A 22,165-nucleotide genomic window follows, 5' to 3' on the forward strand; every position below is an offset into this window, starting at 1 on the left:
AATACTGTGTGCAGTTCTGGTCGCCCCATCTCAAAAAAGATACATTAGAATTGGAACTGGCACTGAGAAAGGCAACAAAAATAATTAAGGGTATTGAGCAGCTTCCATCTGAGGAGAGATTAAAAAGAAGGGGACTGTTCAACTTGGAAAAGAGATGACTTGGGGGGTTTAATGACAGAGGTCCATAAAATCAGGAATGGTGTGGAGGAAGTGAATAAGGAAGTGTTATTTACCCCTTTTCATAATGTTGGAGACCCCAGGGCATGGCCACTAGTTAAGTCGAGGGGATGGAAGGCCATAAGGGTCGAGGAGGTCTTCCTGCTGAAGGCCTAAGGGCTTTTTTTTAACCCTTTTTAATAGAATTCAGGCCTGGCTGGTTTGAGTAAGCTCTTTTGCTTTTAAAACAATGTTGCAGCCGCAGATAAAGCCTTATAGTGTAAGGTTTGCTGACGCCAAGTTAAAAATAATAGGAGATAGACCATTGCTCTGACCCAGTATGGCTGTTCTGATATATGTGGCTGAGTCATTACTTGGATGGGAGACCTTTAGGGAAATCCAGGTGCTGCAAAAGAATCAGTTGTTGGTACTTTTCACTCCATCAGGACTGACTCATGCCCCAGCCCGGCACCATGGGCTGCGGGAGGTTCTGTCTTTTGAGGGAGATGGGAAACTGAGATCCTGACCACCTGGGGTCCATGTGAAGATCCACTTGTACTTTCTGTAAGAGTTGGGTTATTAATGTCAGTTCTGATCCAATTCCAGTGCTGTGACTTCATGCAGTTTATTCTAATACCATTAATAATACTACATCCTCCCACTGTATCTCTGTGTGCTTTAGACAGGAATGAATTTAGGCTCCCAGCCCCCCGGGAGGCAATGGCTATCATTATCCCCATTTTACAGATAGGGAAACTGAGGCTCAGATTGGCAAAATAACTCACCCAAGTTCACAAAGCCAGTTGATGGAAAAGCCAGGCAGGTGACCCAGGTGTTCTGACTCCCAGCCTTCCTGCTCTCACCTACTAGAAATGCTGTCTTCCTGGGTTCTCACTCTGTCTTGAAAGTTGTTGTGTAGTGTTCCTGTTAAACAGCTCCCAGATTTCTCCCCAGAGATGGCTGCATTTTAGCGCTGAAGAAGTGATCCCTGTGTATATAAGTGCTCCCCCAGCAACTGTGATGAAGGGCTCTGTAGATATTGGTGCCTGTGGGGGGGGGGTCTCAGGCTTCTGTGCAAATGAATGGGGGAGCAGTATTTGGTGTGTCTCCCCCTGCACAGACCAAGACACCCCCACGCACACACACACATGCATGTTTCTATGTTTGCTCTCATCAGGCTGAACACTATCCTGGACTCAGACCGTGTGCTAGTGATGCATGGGGGGAAGGTGGCGGAGCTGGATTCACCTGCTGTCCTCAGCAAGAGGGAAGACTCCTTGTTTCAGCAACTCTTGACCAGTGGGCAGCAATGACTTCTCTGCTAAGAGACTGAGACCAGTGATGAGCACCTCCTGGCTGCACACCTGCAACCCCCATCTCTGCTGGACCCCAACAGGCTTGTGGGTGCAGGCAACTACCTACTTCCTGCTGGGCCAGGAGCTGCCATAGGGGATGCACTAGCCTGCACAAAGGACAGCAGAGGGTGACACTGGCTCTTGGTTTGGGTCCTGCTCAGAGTGGACCTTGTTTCAGGTGGGAAGTCGTGGGAGGACGAGGAGCAGTCTCCCAAGCCATGATGGGGTTGGACTGAGACTTACTGGTCTGGGTCAAGAGTCCTAGGATGAGGAAACATGCTCCTGGCTTGGGGCAGCATCCCCTTTGGTGTAATGAGGGTTTATTCTCTACTGTTAAGTGAATCAGTGACTCCCAGTGAAGGACTCATGATTTAAAATAAAGAGCAAATGTCCTTGTTAAGCTCTCTGTTTGTCCTCTGGCTCTGGCCCTCATCACTGCTCCCCTTTCCTCAGAACCAGGCCTCCTCACAGTCCCTCTCCCAGTCAGAAGATTCCCTCACACACACACAGTTTTCAGGTGCAGTCTCCTCACCGGCCTCCACAAAGCAGCCCATGACTCTCCACACTGACACCAGTGACAGGCAGTGCTTAGGAGCCATGGTTCCTCTGTCCCTACATCTCCTGCTGGAGTAAGCCCTTTCGCATGCTGGGAGCCCAGTACAGGTTGCAGATACCTCCTCCCCTGAGCTGTGGTTTCCTTACAGCACAGCCTCAGTGGACTGAATAGCGGGCATTCGGTTAGGGACAGGATCTGGCCCCCTGTATGTACAAATACGCTAGTGCCCAGAGATGGTGTCAGTGTTGCATGTTGTACTCGTTATGGCTGCTCGGGGACCCCACACCCTTCAGGTGTTTAAAGGCCTCCAAAGTTAATCTAGGTGGCACTATTCCAAAGGAGATCTTATATCCCTCCTCCCCCAGCTCCACAACCTTCTGGTTCAGGAGGCTGGAGAAATCTTCTCCTCAAAGCTCCTCAGCACTGCTCTGATTCCAGCTTGGCCATAGAGAGAGGCCCCTGTAATGAAGACTGAAGCCTGGGTATCTCACATGATAGGGTAGAGCCTACCAGCCTGGGGATCTGGGGCGTGGGCAGGGAATGAGGGAGCAGCAGAGCTGGGTTTTGAATCCATGTCTCCCACACAATGACGTTGGCCTACGTAAGCTGAATCTCCCTTTCTTACCTCCCCATGGGTGGGAGTTTTCCTCTATCCTTCGGCCTGAGATCTCTCCCCATTTCCCCTCCCACTGCCCATAGTTAGGCTAGACAGACTCATAACCCATCTTGCTCTCCTAGTGTGCAGTTTGGGGACCCTGCCATTACCACACAGCCCCTCTCTCCACCACTCTGAGGATGCCCATAGCAGAAACAAACCCTTCTCCAGGCTGACCTGAGACACAGGTGCCCCTTTCCTGCACCTGAGGCTGCAGGACCCAGCTGCATCCCTGCGGGGTGCCCTGGTCCCTCTTTGCTCATTGAGCTGTAGCCCAAGTTGTAACACTGCCTTTCTGTCTTGGGGCAATAGGATTGAGGACCCCCCAGCAGGCCCCATGGGTTAGAGGGTCTCTCTGAGGTACAGCATGAGAATCAGGTATTAGAGGGGCTACAGGGAAGCTCCTCTGGCAAAGATTTAGGGTGGACTTGGGCAGAAGAGAGAAAACCACCAGCAAAGGGCTCTGCTTGTGGGCTTTTTAGGCTCCATGCTGGTTCTGGTATTTTATTTGATAAAGTTACATCATCCATCAGTGTATTAAAAAAAATAATCTTCCTTGTAAAGCCCTAATCTCCTCTCCCTCTAGCTCCTTTGCCTGCTCTGCCTCATTCCCAGGCAGGAGCCCGCTCTTCCACCTGGGGCTCTAGCTCCTTTACCTTGGCTGTGGCATGGTCTCTGTGGACCCTGCCTGAATACAACATAGCAAGGCTGTGGGGCAGTGGTGAGAAACAGGGAAACTCTCTCACCCTTGTTTGAGGCATGGTGTCTAGCCCTATGCTGTCCCTGGCAGGGAGGGGGTGAATGATCTGTCAACGGTGATTGGACTGGACCAGCCAGGAGATTACCTAGATCCATGGTTAAATGTCCCATTCCCTCTGCTGTGTTTTAGGGATCAGGACAGGTGTGCTTCTTACTGAAAGGTGCACCAATGGCTGCTGAGCAGGTAGGGGTACCTTTCTGTTCCCCAGGGCAATCCAAAACTTTAATCTGCCCCTGCATCCTGTAGAGAGAGCCTCGCCCTCACTTTGTATTGAAAGGTGCTACAATGGCTGGTTTTAGCTTACTCCCAGCTCTGTGCCTGGGGGAGGCAGTCAGGAACTGGGACCTGGACTACTTCTGAACCAACCAGAGCTCACTTCCAGCCTCCTCCATATTCAATTCCACCTGCAGGGGCATGTGGTAGGGACCAGCCCAGTCCTCCAGAACACTGGAGGGGAGATGGCTGTGTTTTTAACACATCTGGCTCTCCCCCTCAGCGAGTGGGGAAGCGGAAGCATGTGTTGGGGTGGGGAAGGAGCTTTGTGCATTACTAGTAGAAGACACACAAACCAGTTTGGTAAAGGGGGAAAAGACAGATGGATCAGCAGCAGCAAGGTACAAAACACTCTTACAAGAAGAAGGGACATGATATCAGGGCAAGATGGGCTCTCAAGCCACCTCTGGAGTCTTTCCCAACCAGCTCACAGCACCTCAAGGCTATGGAGGGAGCCCGTTTGCTCACTCCTTTGGACTGTGCAGTTGGAACAGACAAACTATGGCCACCAGAAAGAGCTGGGAGCCCCACAGCACTACAGAAGGGCAGACACAGAGCCCAACAGCTCCAGAAGCCCTAGCCCCATTGTGAACAGCAGGCCAAAGATGGCACTAGTGGCAGCACTAGGAATTACCAAGCATCCAGGGGCCTGGCAGAGTTTGAGTTTCTCAGAGGGACATGCCCCTCTTCTGCTCTGCCATGATCAGTCTCATTTCTAGCGTGGTTTAGTATAAGATGGTACCAATGTCTTCTGGTGCTAGCTGACAAAGTCAGTGTGCTGCCGTTTCCAGTAGTGGGCTGTTCGGACGCAGCCCTTGCTCTGGACTCCTAGGTGCGCCTGGTTGATGGAGATGGATTAGATCCAGGATAGGCTGGTCACACCCTGTTCGAGAGTTCTGTTTTCAAATACGAATTCGCTGCCCTGTGGAAACCCCCTCCCCACTGAATCACAGACCAGGTTGCACCAAAGACCTTTAGTACTTTGGAGATACCGAACCAGAATGACTCCCAGGGCGTAGTTTGAAGGGTTCATTGGCATGACTGCCTGGCAGGGCCCCACTCTAAGAGTGCCAGAGTCCTCACAGCTCTGTTGTCTTCCTGGGTTCTACCATGACTGTATTTAACATGCCCACTTGACATTCTTGTTCCTGGAGCTTCCTTGCAGCCTGTGAGGGGCTTTGGCACCAGTTTGACCTCTGACGCCCTCTCTGCCGGTTCCGCAGCATTAACAGTATGGTCACCAGGACCAGCGCAGCTGTGAGTATCCCAAACACCAGCACGGTCACCAGCTGGGACTTACTCAACCCTGCATCCCGCTGGGTCACCACCTCTTTCACAGAAATTTTCAACAGCCCTCCCCCACTGGCTCTCTCGCTGTGGTTGGCAACCCGCCTCCCAGTAACCACAGTCCTGACTGGCTCGGGCTGCGTAACCCAGAGATGCTCGCTGGTTGTGCTTTTCACAGCAACGTTGTTCTTCCTGTTAGCAGGCAAGTAGAAGGTGACCCAGGTTGGTTCCGGAGTGGAGACCTCACACGTTTTGCCAGTAAAACCGTCAGGACACAAGCAGTCAAAATCATTGATGCGATCATAACACTTTGCCCCATTTTTGCATGGGCGGCTGGCACAGTCGTCAATGTTGATGGTGCAGAAACGGCCTTCAAAGCCCACCTGGCACTGGCAAGAAAAGCGGTTCATGCCATCATGGCAGGTGGCACCGTTGGCACAGGGACGCATCAGGCAGTCATCTACATCATTCTCACAGAGGGCACCGATAAAGCCAGCCAGGCACTTGCAGGTGAAGTTCCTAGCAAAGCCGTTCTCGTCCTGGCACTGGCCACCATTCCTGCATGGAAACCTGCAGGCAGAGAGCAGGAACAGATCACAGGCCTGGATAGGACATAGCTCTGGCCCCAGATAGACTTGCATTCTCAGGGTGAAATGCACTCCTGGGCTTAGGTGGTGCCTAGGCCTTGTGCTTGCTTTCTGCACAAGGGAGAATTCCACCCTCAAGCGGGGGAGAGAAAAGGGCAGGTGTTTGGGTCCCTGTGCACAGAGGGGAAAAAGGCCGCCAAAGATGTCTCTATGGACGTGCACAGACACACCTGGAGCCCAGCTACCTCCCACCCTTCTAGAGAGCGTGGCCAAGTCACTGGCCAATCCCACATCAGGAAAAGCCTAAAGCCAAACCTTACAAAGGAGAAGGCTGACTCCCAGTAAGTTTCCCTGAGTGCAAAGCAGAGGCAGGGTCACTGCGTTAACCGTGAGTGACTGGAATCTCCTCTGATCACAGCTCAGACTCCATCCACTGTGGGAGCTGCCATTACAGTTAGCTAAACCAAAGCTCCCCTAAAGACTAGGAAGATTTTGGCTTCGTGCCATAAACATGGAAATCCACAGCTAATGATCCAAGCTGGGCTATTGATTGGTAGAGTAGGAGCTGGAGCTAATGCCTTATGTAATCTCCACCTGTCCTGCCGCTCTCTCTCACCCTGCCTTCTCACATGGCCCTGTCTTCCGCTCACAGTCCTTCCCATGGAAGCCCTCAGGACACAGGCAGGAATACTCCCCGTCCCCGTCATAGACGCACTCGGCCCCATTCTGGCAGGGGAGCTCATGTTCACAGATGTGTACATCTGAGGAGAGAGAAAGGGGAGGCATTTGGTAAGCTGAGCTGGTGCCAACAAGAACTGTCAACCCCACCCCAAAGGGAAAAGATGAATCATGAGCTGCAGCTTCCCTCAGTCCCAGCAGCATGGCTTTTACACAGAACTCACTGGGGTACAACTCAGTCAGTTCCTTGTCATTGCCTCAGGCACTGGAGCACCTCAGTCCCGCCTGTTCTCTGCCTGTGGCACACAGTAGTTTAGCCTTCTGAGGGCTGTAAAACTTTGGTCTAATTCTGGTGGTTGGGCTTGGAGTAGGGGTGGCTGAGTAGGGTTTAATGGCCTGTGGTATAGAGGGGTCAGACAGTTTAGATAAGCTGGTGGTCCCATCTGGCCTTAAACTCTTCAGCGACAGCTCTCAACGCACTTTTACATTGTTCTATATGGCAGGGAAAGCGAGATGCAGAGAAGGGAAGGCCCTTAGCTGCCCTGTGGCTCTGAGCGCCATAGAATAACTGCGTACTACATTCTGAACACCCTCCAGCCTGAAGCGCAGAACCCCAAGACCCCTAGCTGGAGGGCAGATTAGCTATGCCACGAAGCTGCTTCATCACTCACTTCCATTTGAAGTGGACAGAGTGAGCGGCTCCCACCCAGCTGGCTGCCAAAGGCAGAAAGTGCGGATGGAAATAGAAAGCACTGTCAGCAGACCCAACAGTGAGGGAAAGCCAGCGAATACCATTAACGCCACTGCCTCAGGCCCATCGATGTCACAGCATCACGGGCCCTGCAAACTGGGAATCAGAGCCCAGCAGCCTGACCACCTTCTGTAGAAAGGAAAAGGGATGGGCCAAATCTCTGACAGAAAGGTAAGACCCCAGCCTCCCATGCAAGCATCACAATGAGAAAACGCTGGTCACCTAAACAGCGACATCAACCTTTCATTTAGGGAATGTGTGCTGGGCTCCTGCCCTAATCGTGAAAGAGTAAAAAATAGAATCTCATGGGGATATGCTCAGGCAGCTGGATTGACACCTGGTGCCTCGAATCCCTGTGCCCTCCACATTCCCCTCCCTTGCTTTGCAGGGCACTTGGACCCTCCCGTCCACCACATTTTCCCCACCCGGAGATCTTTATTGTAAACAAGTTACCAGTCACTGAACCCTTTGCTGAAGCAAGCTGATTCCTGTCCAGCTGGTGGGACCTACCTTTGTCACAGAACTTGCCAGCCCAGCTATTGTGACAGATGCATTGCCAAGGCTGATGGCATGTACCATGGAGACAGCCCGGCATCCGCACACACTGCTCGCAGTACTCTCCTTCCCAGCCTGGATCGCACCTGCAAGAGGATACAGGAGGGTCAGTCCGAGCACAGCAGCCTCCCCAACAGCAGCACAGTATAGACAAGAAGTGGATTATGTGATGGCTTACATAAGCCTATCTTCACACACCGTCCTGCGCTTGCTATAGGTGTGTGGGGTGCTTGGAAAGTCTTCTCTCAAAGCGCCCCCAGGAGGCAGAAAATTGCTTCTTCTGGGGAGCCCATCAAGGCCAAGGGAGGAGGCAAAGATGACAGATCCTGGGCATGTCTACACTCTAATCATGAGATATAATTGCAGCTGGTGTAGACGTACCCAAGCAAGCTTTATTGTAGCCAGCTTGGGTCCCAGAAGCAGTGAAGCCGGGGCAGTGCCGGCAGCGTAAGTATTCCTGGAACCGTGGGTAATTCCTCTACAGCCAGCCCATCACACCACAGCATCACTGCTCCAAGACTCAAGCTAGCTCACTTAAAGCTAGCTCTGGTATGTCCACTGAGCTGCAATCACACCCGTGACTGCAGCGTAAACATACGCCTGGTCTGGTAACATGGCTGTAGTGACATTGTGTGCGTACATGTCGACCGCTGCTACCACATTTAATTTTCTCCCATAAAAGCTGGAGTAGCAGCACTCAGCACATGCTTTCACACACTTCAGCATCAAAGCCCTTTCCCAACATTTAATGCCTTATTCCTCCCAAGGGATGGAGGTAAATATTATCTGCATTTTACAGATGTGGGAACTGAGGCAGAGAAGAAAAGAGGAGATTTACCCAACAAGGCTACATAGGGTGGCAGAGGCAGAGCCAGTAACAGAACCCCAGACATTTGGTTAACAGCCTTTATTTTAATTGCTAGTCCACATTGTCCTCCTCCCAGTAATCCGCTCTGTATCCAAGTATCAAATTAGACAGAAAGAAAATGCCTGTACCCTTCCAGCCAAGCTAAAGGGCAGGTGGCAGGCACCATCAGGGATGCAGAATTCCCCCCAGGGCCCCGTAGCTTTGTACATTTTGTTGCTTTCTTTTTACTAGTATAATGTGTCCATTTCCTTCCTGCAACAAATCTACCAGCTCAACACACCCCCTCCTCTCTGGCTTTGGCATTGCAGCAACTTTTGCCTCAGTTTCCCCTTACTGTCCTTTGGCCTACTCCAGCTATAAGACTGGTCTGACCAGAGGGCGAGGACAATTTGAAAATTCCTGCCCTTCCCAGGGCCATAGAGTCCTTTACCAAAGAACAAAAGAAATATCAACAAAACCAAATCTTCAGCCCTCAGCTAGCTGCCTCTTCCTCACAAGTGTGCCTCATCTCCTACAGATTGTCCCCATACCTTGTCAGGCTCCTGTGCATTGAACAACCCACTGTCCAGGGAGCAGCACATACATACATACATACATACATACATTCCTTCCTTCCTTCCTTCCCTCCCTCCCTCAGGGGTTCTGGCAGGCTATAACGCCTCAGGGTCCCTGTCTCCAGTCAGGCTTCCAGCTCACTCCTGCAGTAGCCAACCAGCCTGCCCTGCTTCTCAGCCTCCTATCAGGCTGCTTCCTAGAGCAGAAACTTTCTACCTCCTCTCCTCTGGGTCTCTCCTCCCTAACTGGGCTCACCCAGCTCTTTATAGAAACAAGCCCTGCTCTTCCCCCAGCTGGGCTTTATCTCTAATTATGCCTGGCCTACCCTCCAGGTATGAGCAGGCAGGTTAATTGGTCTCTTAGGCCCATATTAACCCTTGCCCAGCACATGTGGGATGAACACCCCATCACACTTCCTGAATTGTGGGACTCAAGGCACTGCACAATAATCCAGATGTGAAGCCATGTACAGTATTCCAGATGGGATCCATGTATAGTATTACCTTATTCTACAAGCTCACCATAAGAGTGTGATGGAGAAACCAGTCACTGCAGTACACAGCAGCATTCTGGACCTAACAGGACAGTGGGCATTGATTGTAAGTGTTCCCTGATTGGACAGTGCCTGACTCCCCAATGGGGAAAGAAGAGATTATGTGTCCGAGAAAGAGAGCACCCGGATTAAAGTAGAACTGAGCTGAGGTGACAGAGCAGGGAAGATATAAGAATCGGACTCAAAACGTATCACAGAATTAAACCTCACAAACTCAATGCAGCGCCTACAATCCCAATAGGCTCCAGCAAGATAGCAGGAGCTCTGAGCTTCTCCACATCTGGGCAATGAAAGTCCGGACAGAGCCAGCCAGAGCTAGCACAGGCTAGCCAGAGAGTCTCTCTGAGAACCAGATGATGGGGAGAAGAGGCTGCCAAGCTGCAGGAGGGTTCAGAGAACAAGGGTGACCTGAAAAGGGAAGGCAGTAGCTAACACCTCTGTAACCACCTCAATAACAGGCAGCAAGACCACCATCCTGACTAGCACAGCACCCTTGACTTGCCCTTGCCACCTCTTGTGCCCCAAACCAGCCAGGGGCAGCGAATTACATGGGTCTGTGGTGCCCGGGCTCCAGGAATATTCAAGGCCAGGGGCCCAGCTCCACCAATGTTTGGAGCCAGGTCTCTTCCCCGGCCTGGCCCCTGCCTGCCACCCCCCCACGTGCCTCCCCCCAGGCCCTGGAGCGTCCCTGCCTGATTGAAAGCTGGGGGCTGCCCTGCCACTCTGCGCTGCTCTCCCTCACCTGCCCTGCCGGCTGCTGCTGCTGCCTGAGGCTAGGTTACAGCACAAGAGCAGGCCTGAGGCAGCTGGCTGCTGCTGCACCTGAGGAGGTGCACACATGATTAGCAGCCCAGCCCTCCCCTCCTCCCCCCCCCGGCACCCACCGGGAGGTGACCCAGAGTGGGTTTCCAGCTGGGATACCTCTGGACCTCATTCACCTGAGCAGCTGCTAGGGCTTCCTTGAGTGTCTGACCCTGTGATCCTGCCCTGCAGGCAAGGGGCAGCCGTCCCCTGTGAAACTATGGTGTGGGGCAGGAGGTTGCAGCAGGGGAGGAAGCCACATGTGATGGCAGCTCCCTCCCCCTCCAGCAACCACCTACCACAGGGGAGATGAGGGGGCTTCCTGGACCTGAGCAGCTGGGGCTTGGGTGAGTGTTGTGACACCCTGCACCCTCCCACTCCCCCCGCTCACAGTCACTGTTCCTGCCCCATGCTGGGCAAGCGGCAGCCCCATCCCCCACCCCAGTGAGGCTACAGTGGGGGGCAGTACCAGTGGAGGAGAGGGTTGGGGGGAGTCCTCCTCCCTGGCCCTAGCCCCGGGGCAGCCTGTCTGCACCCGAAGCTCCTCAGCCCCGGCCCTGCCCCATCCCAGAGCCCTCACCATCCTGCACCGCAACCCTCAGTCCCAGCCCTGAGCCCCCTCCTGCCCCAGCCCATCCCCCGCACCCACTCCTCCTGCCCAGCCCGTCCCCTGCACCCCAACTCCCTCCCAAAGCCCAGCTTCTGCCCCAGCCTAGAGCCCGCACCCAAACACCCTCCCAGACCCTTAAGGAGGTGGGGCGGGGGGGAGGGAGAGAGGAGCGTGACTTGAACCTGTTCTGGGCACCACCAAAAATTATACAAACCTGCCACCCCTGAAACCAGCCACATCACTGTCTTAGAGGCCATCACTACAGAACTGAGCCACAGTGGGTTCCCCCATTCCCTCCTGCAACAAGTAGCACAGAGAGAGTATGGCTCCAGTGACATTGTTATAACTGAACCCTAAGCCAGGATTCTAGCTAATACTGCTCTTTCTGTTGTGGGTGTCAACGCTACTGTGGCCTTCTATTTATCATGTATGTTATGTGTTCTGCAAGTACCCACATTGCACACCCACAGGAAGACAGTCTCTGCCCCAAAGAGCTCAGAGTCTAAAGCAGCTTACAATTAACCTTTTCCTGCTGTCTGGGTGGCTATCGTTCTCTGTCTAGGATACCCATCACTGTAATATCTAAGCCCTGAGGATCCCTAGTGTCTCACACATTGCTGTGCTGCCTATCAGACTGCTGTTGAGATTATAGGGGCCACTTTGCCTCTGCAGAACTGTGCAAGTTTGTTGGCTTCAGGTGGGATCTAAAGGCTTTGAAGCAAAGCCCACAACCCTTTCCCACCAGGAGGGTGGTCCATCCAGTTGGCTGGAGTATGTGACTCTTGGAGCCTGGGGACTGAGATTTGGATGAGTTGAGTAGGATGAGTCCCTTTGCATTCCTTGACCTAGGAAAGGGTTTGGATGTCCCAAGGAAACAGTGCATGGAGCGAGAGATCAGCTGTCCCAGGAATGGTTAAAGTTGAAATGCACCCACACCGGAATTCCAGACACCATACCTGCACTTGCCGTCCTGGTCACAGCAGCCGTGGGCCAAGTTACAGTGCTCACTGCAGTCATCACCTGCAGGACAGGGCAGAGAGTGGGAGTTAGTGCACAAGGAGGTCAGAAAAGCAAGCATAAACCAGTGCATGCAAGCCCCAGGGTTCCAGAACTGCTCATGCCAAAGGCCCCTATTAGGTCAGATCTATCCACACTGAGGGCCCTGGGGCAATATACCCCTTTTATCTTGCAAGTGCTCACTTCCCCCTCTTTCATTTATCTCTGACTGCCCCTCAGAGTCACTACCACACTGGGTGTGAGGACTTTACAAGAGACCATCTGCACAGGGAAGGATCAGACAGTGAGGAGCAGGTGCACAGAAACAGTTAGTACTTGTATGACAACAGCATTTTGGGACCCCAATCAAGAATTAGGGGCACTGGCGTGCTAGGTGCTGTATAAACAAGACAATCCCTGCTCCAGAGAGCTCACAATCTAGGGCTGTGACAAGACACAGCAGGTAGGTGGCTGAAACACTGTGTCTTTGTTCAGAAAACTAACAATGTGCTTGAAAATTACGTATTGGGATCATGTCCTTCACCCTGTCTGTGGCACTTTCCTAAGACTGTGGCTGTTCTGGGAGGGAATATGTATTACTTGTGGGTTTACAGCACCCAGCCCAATAGGGACTCATCCTACTGGGGCCTCCAGGTGCTACTATAATATAATAAATAATAATGATAGTAAAGTCTAGGATTAGCTTCCAAGCAGAAATCTGAGGAGCTTAAGGGCCTTGAGAAGGATTCCTTCTATTCTAAAGATTCTAAACATTTGTGTCCTTTGGGAAAAGCCAAGTTTCCCCAAGATGTGAGGTGAGTGAGGCTGGACTGGCACTGTCTCAGTCCCCAGTAGTGCCTCTATCCCTAGGGCTGCAGATGCTTTCAGAGTGCTATGCTGCGAGGCTCTGCCAAGGCCAGGCTGTGAGTAACAATCCCTCACTCTATTGCAGAGAGGAAAGCAAGAGTGGGGCATTATTACCTGACAGGTGTCAAGTTCTGTTTATTTATTTAAAGGCCCCAAAGGCTGTAACTGAGCCATGACCTGGCCCCGCTGCTCCTCCTCCCCACCACTGGCCTCCTTTCTTCAGTCAGGTGTCTCCTTTCATCTCCAGCCCTCTTCCCTCCTGTTCATTGCTCTCTGCCTCTCCCTCTCGGGTCACCTGCTCTCTTCTTCCTATTCACTGATTATCACTGAGACATGGCTTTCCAGGGCTCAGGAGTGGCCATTAGACTCAGTCCAGAGCGCTCAGTCCCACATCGTCTTGTGGCTGGGACAAGCGGGGGGAGCTCCACTCCCCATCATTGTTACTCTTAGGCTTTGAGAGCCAGGGGCATGAACAAAGCAAACAGCTTCTCATCCTGCCCCCTGTCCAGCAGGTGTCACTGCACACCTGAAACATGGGCTGGAGTCAGACAAAGAGAGCAGGAAGAGAGACCCACATGGGGTAGGAATGGGAGAGCAGAAGCAAATATCAGGAAATTGGACCTCTCATCTCGGGGACTGAGCCTCCTTCAGCACCCGTCTTGGAGATGGAGGATTAGTAGCTGACTGAGTCCATCTCCCCTTGGCCTGTGCTGGATCTCGAATCCCATCAGCAGAGCTTATATCAGGCTGCCAGCAAAAGAGACTTTTGGAACATGAGAAGTCAGAGGGGATGGCGTGTTCTCCTCACTGCATCCTAACGGCCTTCACTGCAAGCGGGAGGCAGACTCCCTCTGGCCCAGACCAAGACTAGAAACTCCCATAATGTGCCATGGCTAATCTGGAGCAGCATGAGGGGCCAGTTCAGCCTGTGGCTGAGTACTATCTTGTTTCATGTCTATAAGCACTCTGCAATGGTGGGTGCTTTGTGGCTTCACCACTTAACTGGGGCAAATTCAGGATCCAAGCTGGCATTTTGCACTCCTCCTGCCTTTCCCTGCCTCTTGGAACTTTTGTGTCCATTACCATAATCCAGCCATTTTTACAGAAAGTGAGTGAGCTCCCTATGCAGCCCAAGGGAGTCCCACCCTCTGTCCCTTTGGGCATTGCCTAGCACTGCACTGATATGACACTTCTGGAAAGCAGCCAGTCATGCACAGTATGCCTACTGGCTAAGCAGAGCCTCTGCTCTCATCTGTCGGATCAGCTTCCTTTTGCTGGACAACAGTGATGTGAGGAGACTTCAGCAGCACCAAAGTGGGTTTGGAAGGATGGACACAGGAGAAAGACACATGTCTACTGAGTCTCACCTTGGGCAAGATGGTGATGGGCCAAGAGGATCCAAACCAAGGACATGAGCTGAAGACAGAAACTTCTAAGCATGGTCAATGTGGCCCCACCGAGATGAACACCTACAGAGACATAAAGAGAACAGTCAGAAAAACCCTACACCCACCCCCCTGCAGCCTTGTTGGGTTTGCTTCACACATCCCTTTCTCCCCATCATCCTATTTCTCTAAGTTCACATGCATTTTTACAAGGATTGTCCACTTGTCACATTCTCACTACATCTCTCCACCAGGTCTTTCTGGGCTACCTCCTCTCATGGGGACAACCAGAGCTCCAGGGTCCAAACAGCCTCCTTTAAATGTATAAAGCAGAATTATACCCGTGTACTGTATATAATGACTAAGGATATTAAACTGGAGCCCATCCATGTATCTCAGCCTTCCCCTCCAGCAACCCCACTTCCCCAGCATAGGGGAACCATCCCCATTTTTATTCAATACTGAGATCACTCACATGACTCTACCAATGCATCTTAACTGCAGTCTGAATGGACAGGTGACACTCTCTGAGGTGCAGCTCAGGCTGTGCTGAGGAGATTGCTTCTCAGTCCTCACTGCCTCTGCAATCAGTGCAGCCAACTGCACTCAGATGTAGAGCTGGTGACTTTATGTCCTCTCACTACACTCTGAGCTGCAGCTAGCAAACCTAATAAAGCTGATGGCTAAGCAGGGAAATTGTTTCTGTCTCTGCCAGACTCAAAAGGGGGAGGGAGGAAAATAAATCCCTCCAACTCTGGCAGGTGGTCAGTACTGCCAGGAGCAACATTTGCAGGACGTGGGAGTGGGGTAAAGGCCCCTAGATTTGGGGTTAAAGCTTAAAGAAGCAAAAGCAAAGATTCCCTTCCTAATTAACTGTAGTTCATTCTTTCCTGTTTCTCCTGCCTTCCTGCAGAGCCACTGGTAGCTCCAATGTTTCTGAGTCCATTTATTTTCCATCCACTGCTTGCCCTCCTGGAGCAGCACTACTACTTCCCAAAAAGGCCTTGTTCCTTCATAGCTTTCTGGGGCACATTGGGACGGTTATGGGCAGGCAATTGACACAATAGGGAAAGAAATATAACCAGATCAGAAGGGTCAGGCAATTTTCCTAGGAGAATGATGAGCATATGGAGGGACTCTACCCAAACATGTGGATGGGAAGGACAGGGGCTGTTCTACCTTAAGGGTGGCTTGCAAGCAATGCAGTGCTGGGCTGAGCTAATACTTGGATGGGAGACTTCCTAGGATTCAGGCAGCAGACAGACTCTTCAGGAAGTGACACTGGTACCTCAGCAGGGGGCTGGTCTGAGTCTGGACTGTCCTGTTGTCTTAGAGGTACGGTGCTGCTAGAAGCATCATTCAAATGAGTTGCAGAACAAAGATTCTAACCACCTGTGGCCATTACAAGTCCCATGGCACTTCTGATTAGCCTGACCAAATTCCACCACAGATAATTACATTCTACCTCCCTGAATTCCCCCTGCAGTTACATTTGGGCACAGGATTCTCCTTCACTTCCTGTCCTAAAGTGCTATGTAGTGTTGGTGTGAGCTGTTGAACAGCTGCTGCATTTCAGGCGAGGGTGAAGTGATTCCTGTGAATCTTATAAAATAATTTAGGGATTATGATTGAACAGTTGGCAGCCTGCTCCTCCGGGGCCGTTAGGAGCTGAGCCTCATACCACATGTCATTGAAAAGGTCATTTTCCCTTAGATTTCTCATGAAGTGTCCCAGTTTGAGGCATGACCATCAAAATGTGGACATTATTCCCAGCACTGTACCTGCAGCTCAGGCAGAACCTTCCAGCACTAGTGGGGAGGCAGCATGCAAAGACCATGGGATCCTTTGGGATTAAAGGCTCTAAATAAACATAAGGTGTTCTGACAATGCAAAGGCAGTATGAGCAGTATTTGGACTGGGGCTAGGTCTTTATTCCAAGCCCTAGGTCACTCTCATGAACTGAGGGAACTTTCTCCTTTCAATACTGTACTCATGTATTTATTAGGCTTGCTGAGTAGGGATTCTGCGGGCTACCAGATCAGCGGGTTCTGGGTGAATTGGTGGATGGGGGGGTTGGTGGCTGAGGGTTACTGGGGGGGTTGGTGGCTGGAGTTTCCAGGGGCTATGACTTACACCTCTAAGGTCCACTCCCCACCTAGAGCTGCCCTCCTGACCTCTCTGCTTCCTTAGCATTGACTTCACAGACACACGAGTTTGCTCGCTAAGCGAGCGTCACACTTTGGAGGTGGGGGCGCAGGGGCTCCCTACAGCTCTCTCTTTTTTGGGAGAGGGAGTTAAACTAAACTAGCTGTAAATGAAGACAGAGCACAAAGTGGATCAGCTGAAAAAAGCAACCACCTCAGAGCAAAGTAGGAGGATTGTCCCCTGTCCCCAGATGCTGTTGGAGGGGATGGCCCTGAATCTCTCTCTGGCACACCCTGATATTGCTCAAGCTCCAGGTTCTGGCTCCTTGAGGCCAGGGCCCGATCTCCCCCTGGCAGCAAGGAGCGTGCAGGGGGTGGTGCCCCTTGGGGTGCACCCCTCGAGGTTCAGTGCTTTGGGGAGAGGAGCACTGTCAGCCCTGCCTAGCCCCCTGACTCCTGTGCACTCAGGCGGGGTCTCTACATCCAGCCTGACCCCCAGCCCAGAACGGCCCTGCCCCGCGGGATGGAGCGAGAAGAGAGGGACCTGAGAGCCAGGTCTCCAGGACCGCTGCAGACGCCTCCATTCCTCCCTCCGAGCCAGCTGCAAGGGGCTCGCTCAGTGCAGACACGTGCTGCCCCCGCCTCACCTCAGCCACATCCCCCTCCCCAGGCGCCCGGCCCGGCAGGGGGCGCCTCCCCTCCGCCCGCCAGCAAAGGCCGCCGGGCACCGAGAGCCTGGACTCCAGCTGGCGGTGGGGCAGCACCTCTGCCGGCTCCTGCCCCCCGCGCAGCTGCCTGCTCGCCTCCTCCGTAGGCAGCCGGATCCTCCCTCCCTCCCCTCGCGACCCCCCACCCAGCCCACCGCCCCCTACTCCTTCCCCAGCCCGCAGGCCGCCCCCTGATCTCCCCCGCCTGTCCTGCCCGCCTCCCGCCTCCTCACCTCGGCGATCGCAGCGGCTCCTTTGGCTCCCGGGGTCTAACGCGGGGAGCGGCGGAGGGGGGCTGCCATGCCCGGCCCGGCCCGGCTGCGGGAGGTTCGGGAGGCGCAGGGCTGCGGAGCTGCTGCGAGGCTCCCCGCTCCGGCTGCTCCTCCCGCCGCTGCCGTGCGCTCAGGCCGGCTGCCAGGGGCTGCGTGTGGCTGCACATCCCTGCGCCCTCCCCGGGACATGCCGCCTCCCGCAGCCCGACGGCGAGCGGGAGCCAGGAAACCCAGAGCCCCCAGCCGCAGGCAGTCCCCTGCCCTGCCCCACTCACCTCTCACCTGCTCCAGCCCGATTGGCAGAGGGGAAGCCGCCTCTGCCTGAGCCGAGAGCTGGGCTGACGCCTCCCTGCCCCCTCCTAGGAGATCTTCCCCCTCCGGCCTCCCCCGCAGAATCTGCCCCAAGGTTTTTGTCCCTGTGCTTGCTCACCTAGGGGGTGGGGGGCAGCCACACACCACTGCAAAGCAGGAGCAGGGGAGAGGAGGAGGGAGGAGAGTGCCCTGTTACAGAGCCAGAGCCCCCTGGCTCTGTCCCAATCCTGGGGGGAGGATCCCCCTGTGATCTGGAATGGCACTGGAGCCCTCTAGGGTCTGCCCAGGAAACACTGAAAGGGAGTGCGGGGCTGAATAGACAACCCCTTCCCACTGGTGGGGTGCTACAGTCCCATATGAGTGAGGAGAGGAAGTGGGGAATGACGTCCAGTGGGGAAGGATACAAGGGATGAAAAGCCAAGGAAGGAGAAACCACTGGGTGCCAGGAACCAGTCCCAAGGGCTAGAGAAACAGACGTGAAACAAGGAGAAACCCCACGACAACTCTTGGGTTACCCCATGTCACAGGATGGTCAGTGGTCATGGAGATTTTAACTACCCACATATTGCTTGGCAGCCAGCCAAAATCTGCTTCATGGAGACTGACCAGCAGAGACACCAACCCTGGCTTCCTGCTGAGAATGAAAGATGAGAACCAAGGACTGCAAGCAGCTTCAGATCCACATGGAGAATGGGGCAAGAGACTCCCCTAACACAGCAGGGTCTTGGCTTCTCTGGCATTTCTCTCCTTCTCCCAGTGGCACTAGCACCAGTACGGCTCCAGCAACGGGAGCAACATTGGGAGTCCTTGTGTGAATCAACCACACAAAGATGCCACATTTTAATCACTGCATTATTTAGGCCTGCCTTGATCAAGTCTTCCTGCTCACACTTGCTGCTTTTTTCTACATACATTTTCATACATCAGTGCTCATTTCCCCCATTATTAATCATCTCCTGAAAAATGTCTCCATCTTCTATTTTGATGTTTATATTGAACTACATGCTAAATTATCTGAATTAAGTGAAAGCTCCTCCTTCAGCCCCTTCCTGTCTAGTTTAAAGGCTGCCCTACAAGCTCTTCCAGTTTTCACCCCAAGGGATAGTGCATTGCTTAAAGCGGAGACAGAGTAATTCTGACAGTCACCTCCCATCAGAAAAGCAATCTGAATGCTCTGTGAATCCCAGCCCTCCTCTTCATACCATCCACAAGCCATTAATTGATCTCCAGTAACCAACTTCTTCTTCTCCATCCACTCAAGACGGCAAGGATCTCCAGGAAGCTTACTGGTGTGTCAGCCCCATCTTCAGTCAGCTGATTGCTTGTGTATGCGTGTGCGTGTATAACAAGGATCTTTATGTGTGGTGACAAGGACTCCTGGGGAGCATCTGATTGTTTGTTCTGTCTGCATCTCCAAACCAACTTGCCTCTCTAAAAACTCTACGTTTCCTTGCTCCTCCAGAACCTTCCATTACATGGATAAGCTCTAAGCCCTTAAGAGATCACTTGGAGAGGTACTGGTGCCCCAAAGCTTTCTTCATCAGACCTAGACAGAACAGCTAGTCCTCTGCAAGGCCTCTCTCCAACACAGGAAGGCACCTTCCTGTCTATTGCTGTGTAACATCCAAAAGCCCTGGCAAGTTTCACTCTTCAGCATTACCAATCTGCTCCACCACCTGCCCACTTTCTCCTCTTCCCCTCACCTCTTTCCCAGAGTTTGCCACTTCCTACCACTCCAGAACTGCATCAGTTAACAAAAGCACACAGCCACTAATTCTGCACTCTCTGTCTCCCAATCCTCCCAAATCACCATATCCACGCTCATCACATCTGACTACCTTCTCTCAGGCCCTGTCCTCTCCACTCTGGCTCTCTCTGCCAGCACTATGATCATCCATTCATTTCTTGGCAGCTCTATCCCTACCACACTCATAGCTGCAGTGCTCCTCAAGAAATCACTTTTGACCCCACTGCTGTCAAGTGTGGCCCCAGATCAAATGTACTCTTCAAAGCAAAATACTGTTGAAAATCATCTCTGCAACACCCTCACTGCCCACAGCATCCTTGGTCCATTTCAATTTGAACTCCAGAGCACTGAAAGCACTCTCCTCAGGCACTCTCCTCCTCCCCTCTGTTGTCTAGGGCTCCCTCACACTTGACCTCAGTGTCGCGTTTGACATGGGCTACACATCCCTCTTGGACTTCAGGCTGGTGTCTCTGCTCCCTCCCTACCTGAGATCTCACCTGTCTCTATAACTGTGCCTCATATGTCTGTCATACAAGACACCATTCTCTTCTCTGTCCACCCCTTCCAACTTGGGCACATCATTTCACTTACCTCAACTATTGCTTTTATGCTAATCACCCTCAACTCCCTCTCCTTGCATCTCCCTCCCCTTTTGTCACACACGGTGACACCTGGCTCTTAACTTGCTCCACTCAAACATCAACAAGACAGACACCTTCCCTCTTGGATGGAGAAGGACACTCAGCTGTAACCACAATTCAACCACCTCCCTTCTCACTGGTCTCTTTTCTCCTCTTGGCCCTAAGTTCCCCTAGTCTCTGAGCAAACTGTTGCACCTCAATCTATCTTCTAGACCTTCTTTGCTGAATCGCTCCCTTCACAAGTCAGGTGCATGAGCACCCATTTCCATGGTCTCCAGAGGCCCCTCAGATCCATACCTCAGTCTCTTCAGGATGCTTCAGCCATCTGCTCAGATGTGCATGGAACAGAACTGCTCCAGCTCTATCCTGGGAGGCCTTCACTGGTTCTCCATCTTCTACAAAGTCACTAGCCTCATCTTTGTAGTAGTAGTTGTATTATCATAGCGCCTAGGAGACCTAGTCATGGAAGGCACTGTTCTGCAAGGCCCTTTGTGTTCTGACTCAGTCTACAACTGTGGCCCTACCTCTCTTGATACTAGGCATTACAGTAAAGGGGAGCAGTGAGGAGGAGAGTACATCTCCCCTTCCTCTGCTAAAAGCAGAAGGAGAGCTCTCCCTCCCTGGCTGGCACTGCTAAAAGAACAGGAAGAATTCCCTTGCTGTTCAATCTTCTTTGACCATTGCCCAATATCCCCACTTGCTCCCTCTGCTCTGCCAAGCCCAGGCAGCGCCTGGCACTGCTAGGACCTTTGCTATGGGGCTTAGGCTGCTCACCTCCCTCCCTCCTCCTCCTTCAAATGGTACTGCCTGTACCAGCTTCCTCGGACACTACCCTGGTGTAGCAGGCGCTTGCTATTACTCACTCTTCACATCTCTCCCTGTTCCCTGTCCTCACCTGCTCTCACATGCTCTTATTGTGATATTGCCCTTGGACTGACTGCTGGGCATTGCGAGGCCACTATGGGAACAGGGTCCCATACAATTACATTGTATTTTTCTTAGTTTGAGTGATAAGGACCTCTGCGTGCCAGTGCCATTGTGTGTGCTGGTGGACGGAGTGTGTGTGTTATGTATTTGTGTAGCCATGGTGGTGTCAGTGTGTATGTCTGCTCTGACAGAGTGAATGTGTGTGTACCCGTATAATGAGAAGCACTCCATGTTAAGATCAGTGTGTGCATGTACATACAACTCACCAGGATCTGTAAGAGGGGGAGATGGGCTTAGATTGCAGTAAGTAGTACAGGACCCAGGGTTTTCCATTTTGTTCCTCTCAAGCGTGAGAGTCGTGGCACTGAGTGAGTGCCATCTGGGTACATGAGGTGACACTTGGTCACTGGAGATATAAACTCACAGGCAGTAGGGTAGGGAACAGAAATCATTTCAATAACTGAGAGAGGAAAAACTGGGTGAATTTAAACAAATGACACTTTTCCTTTCACTTTTTAACCATGGTCCTTGTATGATTCTTACAGAGAGTAAGAGATGGGGAGAAGGGAGGTAAAGAAAGTGGGGGAAGGGGACAGAGGGGAAAAAGGAGTGGGAGAACACCTGCAACTTCTTGTCTAGCACTAGGGGCTCAGAGTGAAACTTCCCCAGGCGTGCAGGGTTCTCAACCTGCCCCTGCTGAATCCTTGGTCTAGGACTTGCTATAACAATGTCCAACTCTTTGAGACCTAGTCAGGAAAGACAACTCTTTCTGCAGCACCTGAGATGGGAGATTGGGATTCCTGCCCCCTACCTCAGGCTTAGATCCTGCTCTGCTCGCCTCTGATCACTGCTACACCATCCCCAGCGGCTTCTCACATTGAACAGCTGCTGGGTCAGAATTAGGAAGGATTTTTTTTCTAGCCATAAGAATCTGTCCAGAGATTTTCCCCTGTTCAAGGAAATCCCACAAAGTGGGAACCTGGGGTTGGAATGGGGTGACCTGTCACCCTGTTGCATTTGTCCCTCACTCCCTTGGCACGTGCCAGCTAAACAGCCCCTCCCAGGCCACTCTTCCAAAGTGCTGTCACCACTCACATACAGCCAGAAAAATTACCTGTCAAAACCAGCTGGACCTGCTTCCCTTTCTTTTGCTGTCTGGAGCCTGTT

At 52.5% G+C, this 22,165-nt stretch overlaps 2 protein-coding genes across 2 annotated transcripts in view; one reads left to right on the forward strand and one right to left on the reverse strand.

Moving 5' to 3' along the window:
* The window catches only part of ABCC10 (ATP binding cassette subfamily C member 10), a 29,448-nt gene extending 27,556 nt beyond the window's left edge, over window positions 1-1,892 (forward strand). The window contains exon 23 of the mRNA XM_074949034.1: window positions 1,334-1,892. Coding sequence (XP_074805135.1) covers window positions 1,334-1,469 — 136 coding nt within the window. The 3' untranslated portion in view covers window positions 1,470-1,892. The remainder of the gene's footprint in view (window positions 1-1,333) is intronic.
* Window positions 817-17,560, reverse strand: DLK2 (delta like non-canonical Notch ligand 2). The gene is given in 7 exon segments (XM_074949035.1): window positions 817-5,612; window positions 6,246-6,390; window positions 7,569-7,699; window positions 11,957-12,020; window positions 14,231-14,332; window positions 17,333-17,411; window positions 17,414-17,560. Coding segments are annotated over 7 exon segments (1,446 nt in total). The 3' UTR covers window positions 817-4,834.
* Window positions 17,561-22,165: the final 4,605 nt, after the last annotated feature.

This window comes from Natator depressus, chromosome 3, assembly GCF_965152275.1.
Source record: "Natator depressus isolate rNatDep1 chromosome 3, rNatDep2.hap1, whole genome shotgun sequence".
Taxonomy (NCBI): Eukaryota; Metazoa; Chordata; order Testudines; family Cheloniidae; genus Natator; species Natator depressus.